At 50.3% G+C, this 14,826-nt stretch overlaps 2 protein-coding genes and 5 non-coding genes across 10 annotated transcripts; 6 read left to right on the top strand and 1 right to left on the bottom strand.

Annotated features, from left to right (window-relative positions):
- The first annotated feature begins 2,296 nt into the window (after positions 1-2,296).
- On the top strand, positions 2,297-8,491 carry NOP56 (NOP56 ribonucleoprotein). The gene is made up of 12 exons (XM_010379009.2): positions 2,297-2,836; positions 3,003-3,092; positions 3,442-3,556; positions 4,570-4,731; positions 4,901-5,099; positions 5,426-5,613; positions 5,696-5,847; positions 6,030-6,130; positions 6,497-6,645; positions 6,871-6,992; positions 7,179-7,316; positions 8,027-8,491. Exons 1-12 carry the CDS (start codon positions 2,834-2,836, stop codon positions 8,390-8,392), a joined length of 1,785 nt encoding a protein of 594 aa, XP_010377311.1. The 5' UTR covers positions 2,297-2,833; the 3' UTR covers positions 8,393-8,491.
- Positions 4,367-4,441, top strand: LOC115893072. Its single transcript, XR_004053028.1, has one exon. It is a non-coding gene; the product is annotated as a small nucleolar RNA SNORD110 (small nucleolar RNA).
- On the top strand, positions 5,219-5,350 carry LOC115893056. Its single transcript, XR_004053012.1, has one exon. It is a non-coding gene; the product is annotated as a small nucleolar RNA SNORA51 (small nucleolar RNA).
- LOC115893069 lies at positions 6,193-6,278 on the top strand. Its single transcript, XR_004053025.1, has one exon. It is a non-coding gene; the product is annotated as a small nucleolar RNA SNORD86 (small nucleolar RNA).
- Positions 6,721-6,791, top strand: LOC115893044. Its single transcript, XR_004053000.1, has one exon. It is a non-coding gene; the product is annotated as a small nucleolar RNA SNORD56 (small nucleolar RNA).
- Positions 7,036-7,108, top strand: LOC115893043. Its single transcript, XR_004052999.1, has one exon. It is a non-coding gene; the product is annotated as a small nucleolar RNA SNORD57 (small nucleolar RNA).
- On the bottom strand, positions 8,492-14,612 carry IDH3B (isocitrate dehydrogenase (NAD(+)) 3 non-catalytic subunit beta). Of its 4 annotated transcripts, XR_749663.2 has the most exons (13): positions 14,473-14,612; positions 14,245-14,325; positions 13,980-14,078; positions 13,766-13,886; positions 11,021-11,081; positions 10,811-10,943; positions 10,571-10,704; positions 10,377-10,479; positions 10,142-10,288; positions 9,794-9,888; positions 9,619-9,679; positions 8,733-8,932; positions 8,492-8,620 (listed from the first exon to the last, which is right to left on the bottom strand). XR_749663.2 is itself a non-coding variant. In XM_010379004.2 (12 exons), exons 1-12 carry the CDS (start codon positions 14,506-14,508, stop codon positions 8,846-8,848), a joined length of 1,158 nt encoding a protein of 385 aa, XP_010377306.1. In that variant the 5' UTR covers positions 14,509-14,612; the 3' UTR covers positions 8,493-8,845. The 4 variants fall into 4 exon arrangements, 3 of the variants coding, with proteins under 3 accessions (XP_010377306.1, XP_010377307.1, XP_010377308.1); XM_010379004.2 differs by having other exon boundaries at positions 8,493-8,932; XM_010379005.2 differs by lacking the exon at positions 8,733-8,932 and having other exon boundaries at positions 8,493-8,620.
- Between the last annotated feature and the right edge of the window lie 214 nt (positions 14,613-14,826).

Raw genomic sequence — 14,826 nt, 5'->3', positions numbered from 1 at the left:
TGGCCCACCAGTGATCTTCAATAAATGTTTGTTAAACGAAACCCCAACCTTCATTCTGCAAAGGAAATGAAAGCTCAGGAAGATTCAGTGATTAAGATCACATTGTAAGTACTGGCAGAGCTGGGGCTTGAACCCAGGTGAGCTGATTCAAATTTACTGCTGCTTAACAAATCACCCCTACATTTAGTGGCTTCAAACCACAATGTACTACGTGTCACAATCAGGGTAGACAGGATGCAGATAGTTCTGCTGGTCTTGTTTGGGGTCTTACATGCCTGCACTCAGATGGTGACAAGGGCTGGGACAACAGGATGGCTTCACCCACACGTCTATCTTGGCCATTTTTGGAAACTACCATAGGTGACACTTTGCTGCCACTGTGAGCACCCACAAATAGCACCTGACTGGATATTCTACCTTAGAAGATCATTCTGGCAGTAGAAAGTGCCTTGAAGGGGAAACCAAAGGTTTTGTAAAAAGTTTACTTTGGTGATGAAGACCTGAGCCTAGACAGGAGCAGTGTACCCAGCAAACAGTCCAAGGGGAAGGCAAAGATGGTCTATTCCACCACAGGTTGCAGAGATGCCCACTGGATAACTGGACAACAGTATCAAGGATAACAGGAGTCCTGTGTTATCCCACTGGAGTCAGATTACAAGTATGGGTGAGATATTTTATTCAAGGGATGGAGATGAGAAAACCAAAGGAATCCTTTCAGTATTCATACCACATCCCTATCTGATCACAAGCATTGGTTATCTCACCAGCAGAAGCACTTTTCTTCAGCCATCTCTTTAAGTCAGCAAACTACTTCATGGCAGCTCCTTTGTAACCAGAGGACCCAAATTTTTCCAGAGTATGACTGGTTACCTTTTGGCTCACTGATTGACTCTCAGGTTTTTTATATTCTGACTTAACACAAAAAAAGTGTTTATATAGATACATATATGTGTATATATGAAAAATATTTGTGTACATTTTTCTATATATGTATGTAGAGCAGAGACAAAAGTTTTACAATGAACAGCACCTTACTCTATGCAACATACTCTTATTTCCACTAGCTTTAATCCTTTTTCTTTTTTTCTTTTTTTTAGGTGACAGAGCCTTGCTCTGTTGCCCAGGCTGGAGTTCAGTGGCAGGATCCCAGCTCACTGCAACCTCTGCCTCCCGGGTTCAAGCGATTCTCCTTCCTCAGCCTCCCGAGTAGCTGGGATTACAGGCATGCGCCACCACATCCCGCTAATTTTTTTATTTTTTGGTAGAGACGGGGTTTCACCATGTTGGCCAGGCTGGTCTCAAACTCCTGACCGCAAGTGATCCGCCTGCCTCGGCCTCCTAAAGTGCTGGATTATAGCCCACCCAATCCTACTTTTTAAAAATGCTGTCCATTAATGCATTCTGACTTCTTGCTTGAAAGCCCCTGGTTTAGTGGATAAGCACCTGTAACCCCAGGAAGATTCAGGATTAAGGACAGAAATAACGAAGTAAATTGAAGTCTTAGCATTAATATTTTCCATTACATTTTGGAATCGTCTAATTTTATGTATTGATGACGGTTAAAATAATTCAACATGCTAATGTATGGATTAATTTTGCAATTCCATTTTAAAATGTTAAATGGAATAACGATTCAGACTCGTAAGTCGACATGTGTAACAGAATTCAACCACATCTGTAAACTAAATTGAAATTATGTGAATAAGATTTACCGGCCATATTTTTTAGGCTGGACATATTAGATTTCTCAGTGAACTATGTACTTGCATTTTGTCAAGTAACTCAATCGATTAACAAAATAACAATTAAATGTATAAATGCAGTTTATAGCTATACAGCATTTTAAAAAATCCCCTTCGAATGACTCTTTAAAATATATTAGGTGATATGCTACTTAAGTATAACTAGGTTTTGGATTTTAACGTTAATATTAATTATTAAAGCAAAACTCATTTCTAAATAGTCGCCTGAGAGCCCAAAAGACGCCCTCGAGGACAGGGAAGCAGCTCCGATTCACTTGGCGCTCACCGGTGCCCAGAATTCAGGGCCGCTCAAGCGGAGGAGCAACACGTGGCCAGAAAAAGAAGCTGGGTCCCGTGCAGCACAGCAACAAGAAACTGGCCTAGGAGGACGTTGGAGCGTCTTTCTTTCGCACGTCACCTGCCTGACACCGTCATTTTAAAAAATAATAAATAAAATTAGTAGTACGAAGAAAGCTGCGCAAGCCACGTTCCCAGCAGGGTCTGCGCCAAAGCGCACAAGGAAACGCTCCCGTTCGGGGTGGGAGGAAAGGATGCGCGGCCCACCCAGCGCCGGGGAGGCTCGTCCCCGAGTAGGGGACGGGAACGGATGGGTCCCGGGGACTTGGGGCGCAGAGTCTGGGGCCCGAGGCCACGGGCGCAGTGGGCAGCCGGCTAGGCAGCGGTCTCTGGGATGGACGCCGCACCCCTCGCGGAGCCTCCCACCCCGACTTCACTCATCTCTGCTGCCCGCAACTTATATGACAAGAACATCTGGAACCGGACTATTACACCGAAACGTCCTACCCATGTCTTTTCGCCGCCTGCAAGGCCCGATCCGGGGCCGCGCGTCCCCGGCAACCGCGCCCGCCCACGCAGCTGCAGAGGCCAGAGAAGGCCTGCTCGCCCGCTCTCGGCGCCACCCAGCCCGCGCTCCGGGCGATACCACCCCCGGCGGCCCCTCTAAAGGCCGGGAGATGGTGTCGTCCCCGGCCTCCGATTGGTCTGCGGGGCGGGGGCGTGGCCTCTGGAGCCTGGTTCCGCGCGCCGGAGCGCGCTAGCTGCATTGCGAGCCGAACCCGGGAGCAGGCGCCATGGTGAGGAGTGGTTGTGGGGCGCGGGCGACGCGAAGGTGGGGGCTTCAGTCTGGGTTCGGGCCTCAGACAGAGCCTGGGCCTGGGCCTGGGCTTGCGCCTGCTCTGGGAGCGGGTTCCGGCAGACGCGGAGGTTGCGCTGAAGCTCGCGCCGCGGCTCCCGTTCCAGGTGCTGTTGCACGTGCTATTTGAGCACGCGGTCGGCTACGCGCTGCTGGCACTGAAGGAAGTGGAGGAGATCAGTCTGCTGCAGCCGCAGGTGGGTGAGATCCATGGGCTCCTCGGGCGGCCCCGCAGACCCTCACCGCGCAGGTCCCAGCATGCACCGCGCGCTCCCACGTGGCCCGCCGAGAGGTTCGGGGCGGGGGGCGGGCCTGGAAAGCTCTAGATCCGGGGGTCTTTACCTTGACTCATGGGTAGAATCGCTCTAGCAGTTAGAAATAAGCCTCCAGGACTCCGTGCCGGAACGATTAAAGCAGAAGCTGGGTTGTGGGGCGCAGCTGTCAGCATATTTTAAGAGCTTCCAAGGCTGAGAACCGCTGCTTTACTGCGCCGCAGAGGCAGGAGGGAGGGAAGGAAACCACTCAGCCTCTTTCTCTCCCCGCTAGGTGGAGGAATCCGTGCTCAACCTGGGCAAATTCCACAACATCGTTCGTCTGGTGGCCTTTTGTCCCTTTGCCTCGTCCCAGGTTGCCTTGGAAAATGCCAACGCCGTGTCTGAAGGTGAGTCGGCCACCACCAAATATCACAGGGAGATGTTCCTTCCGGTATCCTCTTGGGCAGCTTGTGATAGTATTTGCCGTCCTTGGCCGGCTGTGAGTCTGATAGGTGTGAGGCAGTATTTGAGACATAACTGTGTAATCTGAAATAATTGTCTTCACAGAGCTCAAGATCTGGGAACTGTGATAGACCAAACTGTTGAAAGCAGACGATGTGGGATGTGTGTTACGATTCCTTGTGGGCACTGTAGTGACAAATTTTTTATTTATTTTTTGAGATGGAGTCTCTGTCCTCCAGGCTGGAGTGCAGTGGCACGATCTGGGCTTCCTGCAACCTCCGCCTCCCTGGTTCAAGCGATTCTTCTGCCTCAACGTCCCGAGTAATCAGGGATTACAGGCGTGTGCCAACCACCACACCCGGCTAATTTTGTGTTTTTAGTAGAGAACGGGGTTTCACCATGTTGGCCAGGATGGTCTGGATCTCCTGACCTCGTGATCCCCCGCCTCGGCCTCCCAAAGTGCTGAGATTACAGGCGCGAGCCACCGTGCCCGGCTCGACAAAGGGGGTTTCTTAAAGGGGGTTGGCTTAACACCTACTTGTGCCTGAGTTTTTGCCTAAACACAATCAGGTGTCTGGTTCTCTGCTTTCTATTTGCTTGGAAAGGGCAGTTGGATAAACACAGGCTAAGAAAAAAAGGTTTGGTTCCAGAAAGCAAATTCTACTAAATACTCAAGGGTGTGTTACAAGCTATGATTTATTGCACGCTTGTGCTATCAGACCTGAGTGCAATTTTTCCCATGGCTGGGCCAGGCTTTGCAGTGATGACTTGCGAATCAAATCTGTCAATCCCCTGAGTGCAGTCACTGATGTCTCCGTGTCTCTGAGCAATGCCTGATGGGGAGGGGTCTAGGCATGCCATCCCAGCATGCTCGGTGGAAGCAGGGTAATCAGCTGAGGAGATGTTAGAATTGATCATCCTTCAGCCTGTGAGTGGGAACTGTGTTCTTTTCTCTGAGGGGTTGTTCATGAGGACCTCCGCCTGCTCTTGGAGACCCACCTGCCATCCAAAAAGAAGAAAGTACTCTTGGGAGTTGGGGATCCCAAGATTGGTGCTGCAATACAGGAAGAGTTAGGGTACAACTGCCAGACTGGAGGCGTCATAGCTGAGATCCTGCGAGGTGAGACCATCATCTGTTATATTCCTGTTATCCTTGACATTTTGGGGGAGGAGGTTCTGGAAACGTGGGTGCTTGTGACTTCTGGGAAGGCTTCGGACTTGGCTGGTGCCCATGGGTGCGGGAGCTAGCTCAGACCCCCTTGTTGCTCACCATCCTGCCCTCTTCTTAGGAGTTCGTCTGCACTTCCACAATCTGGTGAAGGGTCTGACTGATCTGTCAGCTTGTAAAGCACAGCTGGGGCTGGGACACAGCTATTCCCGTGCCAAAGTTAAGTTTAATGTGAACCGAGTGGACAATATGATCATCCAGTCCATTAGCCTCCTGGACCAGCTGGATAAGGACATCAATACCTTCTCTATGCGTGTCAGGTAAAGTGCAGGGGCCACCCATAATATTGGAGCCTTTGGTCTGTAGTTTAGCTAATTTTGAGTCTTGATGAGGACTGACCATCTTGTGGGTAGAACCATGTGGACTGGGGCTGGGTCTAGGCCTCCTGATGCTTACCACAGGCTGTGTTCTTACACTGACTGTATAGAACGAGGAGGTAGAGTAAACCTACCCTATATACACCTCAGCTCAGGCCCTGTGCCTGGTCTGTATTGTGAATGGGGGAACACAGAATGGAATGAAGATTTGTAGCTCTATGGTTTTTGATGAAGCAGCTGGGCCAGGGAGTGACTGTGGCTCTTTGCAGGGAGTGGTATGGGTATCACTTTCCGGAGCTGGTGAAGATCATCAATGACAATGCCACATACTGCCGTCTTGCCCAGTTTATTGGAAACCGAAGGGAACTGAATGAGGAAAAGCTGGAGAAGTTGGAGGAGCTGACAATGGATGGGGCCAAGGCTAAGGCTATTCTGGATGCCTCACGGTCCTCCATGGGTCAGTGCAGAGCCTGGCAGCCTGCAAAAGGTATGGGGCTCTGAATATCTGGCCTCCTGTGTTCACACTTGGTTTTTCCTAGGCATGGACATATCTGCCATTGACTTGATAAACATCGAGAGCTTCTCCAGTCGTGTCGTGTCTTTATCTGAGTACCGCCAGAGCCTACACACTTACCTGCGCTCCAAGATGAGCCAAGTAGCCCCCAGCCTGTCAGCCCTAATTGGGGAAGCGGTGCGTCACGGGACACAAAAATGGGAGAATAAGGACTGTTGCCATGTGCACCTGCACTGCTGTATTTCCTGACCCACTATGTCTTCCCTAGTTGTGCTTGATGGGGAGGTGGGGAACCCGGCTGTCATGCAACTGGCAGGTCAGCAGTTCGTTCCTCTGACTACTTCCTTGACTCTCTCCAGGTAGGTGCACGTCTCATCGCACATGCTGGCAGCCTCACCAACCTGGCCAAGTATCCAGCATCCACAGTGCAGATCCTTGGGGCTGAAAAGGCCCTGTTCAGGTACCAGTGAGGGCACCTGCCCACAATCAGGTGCCACTTCTGGTGCCCACTGCTTGTTGGGGGATCACGGTGATGGCTGACCAGGGCTCCCTGACCTATACAGGCCTCTGCTATGGGGGTGATGGCCAGTCCTGGTGTCTGAGTGATTCCCAGGGCCCAGCAAAGGGACCAAGTCTCCAGGTCAGCGACATCGGATGCCTTCCCTCTGCCTCTGGGAGCTATGGGTTGGCATGCATTGGGGTAGAGATCCAATCTGGCCTGAGGCTCACTCAGGACTTGGGGGTGAGAGGAGGGGAGGAGCTGAGCTGCCTTGGCTAATGGGGTTGAAATTTCTGATCTTAAACTCTCCACTGAATATTCTCTCAGAGCCCTGAAGACAAGGGGTAACACACCAAAATATGGACTCATTTTCCACTCCACCTTCATTGGCCGAGCAGCTGCCAAGAACAAAGGCCGCATCTCCCGATACCTGGCAAACAAATGCAGTATTGCCTCACGAATCGATTGCTTCTCTGGTATGGGTGGGGGCCTGGCAGTTGTGAGAAGGGACTGGCTGGCTGGGTGGGTGGGGAGGCTCACAACCATAGCTTCCACAATGATGGCAATATTTTTCGTCAACAGCAGTTCACCTAGTGAGTGTTGAGACGCTGGGTCTGAGTGAAGCTGATGGCAAAGGGAACACAGGGTAGGGGTAGTTTTTCTCTTTGGGCTGACAGGTTTTGTTATTCACACACATCCAGAGGTGCCCACAAGTGTATTTGGGGAGAAGCTTCGAGAACAAGTTGAAGAGCGACTGTCCTTCTATGAGACTGGAGAGATACCACGAAAGAATCTGGATGTCATGAAGGAAGCAATGGTTCAGGTTAGTTGGGCTTTGCTGGGTGTGGAGAGGCATAGCTAGCTGTTGGAGGTGATGAACTGTCTGAGCCTGACCTTGTAGAGTGGAGGCAAAAAAAACTGATTTAATGAGCCTGATCCAATAATGCCAGAAAGGAGTCCTCAGAGCACCAGAGGTCTTCAGGCCCTTTTAGCACTTTTCGTTGACCAGGCAGAGGAAGCGGCTGCTGAGATTACTAGGAAGCTGGAGAAACAGGAGAAGAAACGCTTAAAGAAGGAAAAGAAACGGCTGGCTGCACTTGCCCTCGCATCTTCAGAAAACAGCAGTAGTACTCCAGAGGAGTGTGAGGTCAGTAGGCAGCATGGCCCTGGCAGAGATCCTAGATTGTAGGATTTTCAACAGCAGAATAAAGGATATGCTGCATCAAGCCATGGTCTTGAGTCCAGGCTTTTGGACTGAAACGTCTAAAACTACCTCTTGATTCTATAGGAAGGATATAGGTGCTGAACTTGCTCAAGAGCCCAGAGAGCTGGTTATAGCTCACACCTGTTCCCTGGGCATGTGTTTTCTGTCCTCGGCTGCTTCCCAGGAGTCCTCAACCTGGGGTAGTGTAAATTCCTGCTCTGCTTATTCTCAGACATGTGTCCGGAGGTGGTAGTGTTTCACAGTGGGGATGGGGGCAGGGAGGTCCCCAATGTGCTAAGCTACAATCATTCTCCCTGAGATTTTCATTTAGCACCCAGTTTCTTAAACAGTGTTTCAGGGCCCTGTCTGGAACTTGGCATGAGGGTTCTGTTGTGACCAGCATGGTGGGTGTTTCTTTAGTTTTTTTTTTTATGGGCTGAGGTAATTTCTCATTACGTTTTCCTTCTAATTTGGGACAGCCTTTGGGATGGATTTCTAAAGTTAATACCCACACAATTAAACTATCCCAGAAACACTGGGCAATGTTAATAACTACAGTTTTCCCTGCTTTGGCTACTTAATTGCTGAAGGTGTAATGGGGGTGTGTGTGATGGCACTGTTCTCACAGCCTGTTCCCCTGTCCTTCCCTTTAGGAGACGAGTGAAAAACCCAAAAAGAAGAAAAAGCAAAAGCCTCAGGAGGTTCCTCAGGAGAATGGAATGGAAGACCCATCTATCTCTTTCTCCAAACCCAAGAAAAAGAAATCTTTTTCCAAGGAGGAGTTGATGAGTAGTGATCTTGAAGAGACCGCTGGCAGCACCAGTCTTCCCAAGAGGAAGAAGTCTTCACCCAAGGAGGAAACAGTTAATGACCCCGAAGAGGCAGGCCACAGAAGTGGCTCCAAGAAAAAGAGGAAATTCTCCAAAGAGGAGCCAGTCAGCAGTGGGCCTGAAGAGGCAGCTGGCAAGAGCAGCTCCAAGAAGAAGAAAAAGTTCCATAAAGCATCCCAGGAAGATTAGAATGCAAACGGACATTCTCTGGGAGGTGGGACATACCATAGCCCAAAGTGACATCTTTCACCCTGTGCCCTGTTCCCCAATAAAAACAAATTCACAAAAGTTGGTTCATATTCTTTATTGGACACCTTACATGAGTATGGACAGGGCCTATGGGTGGGGCAAGGCAGCAATGACAGCCTCAGTGAAGTCATGGCAAGTAGCATAGCCACCCATGTCAGAGGTTCGAACCTGTGGGGGAGAATCATCATCATCATGTGGCCTGGGTTCCATCCTAACAATCCCCATTGCCACCCAACAGTCTCCCCTAAGGAAGCCAGCCCAAGGACAACCTAGGCTCTACCCAGCAAGGTGACCATGGTCCACTGCCTAGAGGCACAAGGTCTCTTCCCTGGTGCACTGCACTGAAGGGTATGGGGAGTGTGGTCCTTGCAAGGTTGGAAGAAATAAAGGGCTCTAGCTCCCATGGGGGTGCAGGTGACCGATGACAGACTTGATGAAGTCGGTTGTGGTGCTGTAGCCGCCCATGTCTCGAGTCCGCACCTACAGCCACCGGCAACAGCCGTGGGGAGGGAGAAAAGACAGCCCATGAAGGGAGGTAGGGCAATGTGATTGAGGAAATGGAATCCAAGAATGCGTGACAGCCAGAAAAAAGAGGCAATGCACAGGAATGGAAGGAGGAGCCAGGTTGGGAAGCACATAGACCTGCCCACTCCTCTTAAGCCACTATTAGCTGTGCTGCAGCCAGAGCAAGACAGAAGGCTGAGCAGGCAAAGATGATGGGAAATGCAGATCAGAGGTGCGATGTGGCTACCTTCCTTGGAAGAAACAGAGACAAGACCAGGTGGAAGGAAAGAATCGCAGCGGAAAGGAGATGGGTGTGAAGGTGAAGCTGATGCTTCAGCCTGCCTGTATCCCTTGCTGTTCCACCCCCAAGGAGAGCTGCAAGTTCTGCATTCAGATGGCCCATGAAAAGGGCAGTGGATGAAGCAGGAAAGAGGGAACAGCAGATGGGATCTAAGAGGCAAAAGAGATCAAGAGGATGAAACAGCCAAGAGAAGGGAAGTGAAGAACAGCCCTGAGAGGGATGCAGGGATGTCAGGGAGCAGATGTTCTGGGAACCTGGGGGAAAAGGAGACCCCCATTCAGGTTCCCCAGAGAGTAGTGCCAAGGTGCTGACCCCAGAATTACTCTAAACCCTGAAGCCAGCACTACTCTTCTAAACTCACCTTGCCAACTTTGATCACCTTCTTCACTGCATCTGCAATCATGTTGGAGTGATACTCGAGACTGTGGATATGGACAGGAAGAAACTGTGACTCCCCCGAGACACCTCCCACTAATTTCCCCACCGGGCTCCTCCTCACAACACCCAGCCTCTGCCCACAGCCTCCCGTGACCTACTTGAGATGCCGCAACATGTTGGAAGCCGACAGCAGCATGGCTGTGGGATTGGCTATATTCCTGCCCACTGCCTGGGCAAATGGGTGCCGGGCACCCTGTGGAAAGAGGGGCAGGCTAGACACTGGGAGGAGGCAGGAGGGGTACGCAGAGGCTTAGGTTGGAAAAGGACATTATGGGAGGGGAAGGTCAGGCCAGGGTCATTGAAAAGAGGCATGGTGGGCAGCGTGGGGGAAGAACAGGCCAAGATCACTTAGGAAATGGAGACACTGGGATGGGGGAGAAATGGCAGACTTGAGGTCAGAGAAAGGGCACGTAGTAAGGGCCGAGAGAGAAAGCAGCCTCACTCACCGTCTCAAAGACTGCATATTCTGCACTATAGCTCTCACCAGGGACCACACCAGCTCCCCCAACCAGGCCAGCAGCCAGATTGTCAATAATGTTCCCATAGAGATTGGGCATCACGAGCACATCAAACTGGTAAGGATTCTGCACCAACTAGAGGATGAGAGATGTAGGCATGAATTAAATTCCACTCCCCACTCTCCTCCTCCGCCCTATGAGCGGAGATGTGGGGAGGCCTCACCTGCATGCAGCAGTTGTCTATGATCATTGTCTCAAATTTGATTTTGGGGTACAGTTCAGCAACTTCCTCGCAGCACTGCAGGAACAATCCATCCCCAAGTTTCCTGTCCATGGGCCAAAGGGGACAGATTCAGCCAAGAAAGTACAGGGGCTACCTTCCCAGGAACCCATCCTACACAAAGCCATGTCCCTCACATGATGTTGGCCTTGTGGACAGCAGTGACCTTGCTCCGCCCCTTCTTGGTGGCATAGTCAAAGGCGAACTTTGCAATCCGCTGAGACTTGGCTCGTGTGACAATCTTCAAACACTCAATCACACCCCTTGCACTCTGGGTAAGAAGACAGCAGCAGCTAGGTGACACTGGGAAGGGAAACAAGGAGCTCCACCTCTCTCCCACCTTCATCCTTGCCCTCCCCCAGTTTCTGGGGCCTCACCTCATGTTCCAGAGAGCTGTACTCCCCTTCCGTCTGCTCTCGAATGATCACCAGGTCTAGATTGTTGTGCCGAGTCATATACCCAGGAAGTGACTTCACATGGACTACGTTGGCAAATAAGTCCAACTTACGCCTGAGGGTGGGCAGGGCCATCAGCTCCGCTCCTGGTGCCCTGACACCTCGACCATTCGCCCCACCCAGACCACCTACCTCAGCCGCATATCATAGGAGGCTAGCTCCCCCTTATACTCCATCGGGGTATGAATCTTTCCTGTGTAAACAAAGTGGGAAAAGGAATGTCAGGCACTGGCCAAGCCCAAGGGAACCCAGACCAGTGTCTAACCCCCTTAGGAACATAATGTAACCCAGACTCCCATCTCCTACTCCCAAATCAGTAACTTTTAAATTGTTACTGGGGGCAAGGGACAAAAGAGAATAATGTGGTTACAACCAGAAACATTTCATCTATTGCTCTGTGTGTGTGTGTGTGTGTGTGAGAGAGAGAAGAGTGGGGGAGAGAGAGACAGGGTCTCACTCTCTTGCCTAGAGTGCAGTGGCGCTATCTGGGCTTACTGCAACCTCCACCTCCCAGGTTCAAGCAATTCTCCTGCCTCAGCCTCCTCAGTAGCTGGGATTACAGGCATGTGCCACCACACCTGGCTAACTTTTTGTATTTTTAGTAAAGGCAGGGTCTCACCATATTGGCCAGGCTGGTCTCGAACTCCTGACCTCAAGTGATCTGCCCGCCCCAGCCTTAATGCTTTATTTTTAGTCAACATATTTAATTTAGGCTGAAACTTCAAAATGGAGAATGGATTTTTTCTATTTCTCAAAAAAGAGCCTGGGTTTAATAACAAGTTGAAAAACAATGCTAGCAGATCTGTGATCTTTTAGATGTTTCTGTGTCTTCTCCTTATTTGACATTTTTTAATCCAACAACTACTGATGAATGTCAATTATATGTCAGGCAATAAGGATAGCAACTAAAACCATACAACTCCTGCTCTCGAGAAGCAAACGATACACTGGGAAAGACAGATAATATGAAAGACATGATAAATACCATGGGAAACTTGCATAGCAACACAAAGAGGAAATCCTCTCCAGTAATATCAGGATATAGCACAGAAGAGTTAGCACTTCAGTCACGCTTTAAGTTATGTGAGCACAATGGGCTCAACAGTGATCCCCGAAAATGACTGTCCATGCCCTGAGCCCCAGAACCTATATATGTGACCTTATTTGGGAAAAGAGGCTTTGTAGATGTAACTGAGTTAAGGATCTTGAGAAAAAATCGTCCTGGATGAGGGTTGGCCCTAAATCCAGTGATAAATATTTAAGGAGAAAAATGATACAGAGATAGAGAAGGAAGAAAACCACAGACAGATACTGGAGTGATGCATCTACAAATCAAAAAACAGCAGGAGCCACCAGAAGAGGCAAGAAAGGATTCTCCCCTAAACCTTCAGAGGGAGCAGGGCCCTGCCAACACCTTAATTTCAGACTTATGGCCTCCAGTACGGTGAGAGAATACATTTCTGTTATGAAAAGCCACCAGGTTCATGGTAGTGTGTTATGGCAACTATGGGAAACTAATACAGTGAATGAGTGAGAAGGACTCTTAACAGGTAGCTTCAAAGAAAGAACATTCTGGGTACAGGGAACAGTATAAGTCAGGTAGTACATATTTGGAATCTAACACACAATCTAGTGTGATTGAAGCACAGAACAAGAGTTGTGGAACTAAGGCAGAAAAGTTAAGGGCCAACTTATAAAGTACTGACTTTCCTATGGTAAGGGTGACCTGGAAAAGTCAGGCTGTTCTTTCCAAGAAAAGAGATATGGAAGATGAACTGTAGGGGCAGAACTAGAAGCCAAAAAATTCAAATGAGGAGATTAAAGCATGGAAGACAAAAGAAAAGGGGCAGCTAGGCAGGGTAGCTCATGCCTATAATCCCAGCACTTTGGAATGCCGAGGTAGGTGGATCACTTGAGGTCAAGAGTTCGAGACCTGCCTGGCCAACATGGTAAAACCCTGCCTCTACTAAAAATTCAAAAATTAGCCTGGGCATGGTGGCTCATGCTTGTAATCCCAGCACTTTGGGAGGCCAAGGCAAGCAGATCACAAGGTCAGGAGTTCGAGACCAGCCCAACCAACATGGTGAAACCCTGTCTCTACTAAAAATACAAAAATTAGCCAGGCGTGGTGGCACACTCCTGTAATACCAGTCAGCTACTCAGGAGGCTGAGGCAGGAGAATCACTTGAACCCGGGAGGCGGAGGTTGCAGTGAGCCAAAATGGCGACATTGCACTCCAGCCTGGGTGACAGAGCAAGACTCTGTCTTAAACAAAACAAAACAAAACAAATACAAAAATCAGCTGGGTGTGGTGATGCACACCTGTAGTCCCAGCTACTCAGGAGGCTGAGGCAGGAGAATCGCTTGAACTGGGGAAGGGGAGCTTGCAGTGAGCAGAGATCACACCACTGCACTCCAGCCTGGGCAACAGAGTGAGACTCTGTCTCAAAAAAAAAAAAAGAGAGAGAGAAGAGAGAGGGGGAGAGAGGGAGAGGGCGAGAGAGGAAGAAGGGAAGAGAGGAAGGGAAGGGAAGAAAAGAGGGAGGGAGGGAGGGAAAGAAAACAAATGAAAAGAAAGAGAAGAGAAGAGAAGGGGCAGCTAGAAGCGGTATTCCAGAAATGCAATGAACAAGATTTGATGACAGTTGATGTAGCCTCAGGACAGACTCAGAAGCCCTGGAACTTTTCTGCATAGACAGCTGACATGATCTCTCAACTCCTGGGTTCCCAATGGGAAAGAACAAATGTCCAAATACCAGTGGTGGTTGCCCTGAAGAGTTAATATAATTGCATACCATGTGGGGAGAAGGGCTTAATAAACATTTGATCATTTGATTTTAAATGGCACATGGACAAGTGGCAAGAGGGCACACATACCAATGATGGCCACTTTGTTCTCCTTCATGGAACTCAGCACCTGCTCCAGCTTCTCCTCAGATGCCATATTCTGCACCTCACTCAGGTGGTGCTCCTGGAACTCCACTGGGACAGCGGCAGCCTTCAGAGACAGGTTCCCAAAACATCACAGTCAAGGCCAAGTCCTTTCCAACCCACTACTGTCCTCTACTGTCTGATTCCCGAGGCCACTCACCTTGAACACCTCCTTGACGGCGTGCATCAGCTCAGGTCCCACACCGTCTCCCGGAAGCATAGTCACGGGAAAGGAGCCCTCCACCCTCACGTCCTCGGCCTTAATTGGGGGAAGAGGGGAGAAGCAAAGATAAAGCTGGGGCGGGAGAAGGGATCCTGGGAGTAGGGAAGTGGGGAGACCCGGGAAGGATGGAGAAAAGCCAGGGGAGGGAGCAGCGAGGAAGGGGCTGGGTCGTGAGCGAGACCCCAGCCAGATTCGTGCATACCTGGCTCCGCGATGCAGCGTGCGCCGCGGCCGAGGTACTCAGACCTCTCCATGCCCCAGGGTTCCCGGTGGAGACCAACGCCTACAACAGGGACACACAAGCCTGTAAGGTCAGATATCAGACATCCAGACCCCGAACACTACAGCCGACTTTGCCCTGTTTAGGAAACCCTGGGACAAAGTCTCCGCTCCCTCGCCCGCCCCTGCCCCACATGTCCCGGGCGCTCACTCGGGTCAGCCAGCGGACACCGCTCAGTGCCGCCATGTTTCCCGCAAAAAGTCGCGTGAGAAGTGACGCCTGAAGCTGGCGCGGCCCCCTACCCCGACTTCCGGCCTGTGCTGAGTGCCGGGTACTTCTCTCTCTACGCCAACCAGCACTGCTTGCTCACGCCTGTTTCTCCTCTTTCTTGCCGGTAGGGAGGTCATGGGATGCGCGAGCACTTTGTCTCTTGATTTATTTTCAGTCGCCATATTTAATCTACGTGGAAACTTCAAAATAACATTGGGGGGAAAATGTAACGTCATGTTTATCAGACGAGGACCTGAGCTTAACAAGAGATTGAGAGAAAATCCTTGGGAAGCT

The sequence above is a fragment of the Rhinopithecus roxellana genome, chromosome 13 (genome assembly GCF_007565055.1).
Source record: "Rhinopithecus roxellana isolate Shanxi Qingling chromosome 13, ASM756505v1, whole genome shotgun sequence".
Taxonomy (NCBI): Eukaryota; Metazoa; Chordata; class Mammalia; order Primates; family Cercopithecidae; genus Rhinopithecus; species Rhinopithecus roxellana.
This window is presented reverse-complemented; position numbering and strand designations above follow the sequence as displayed.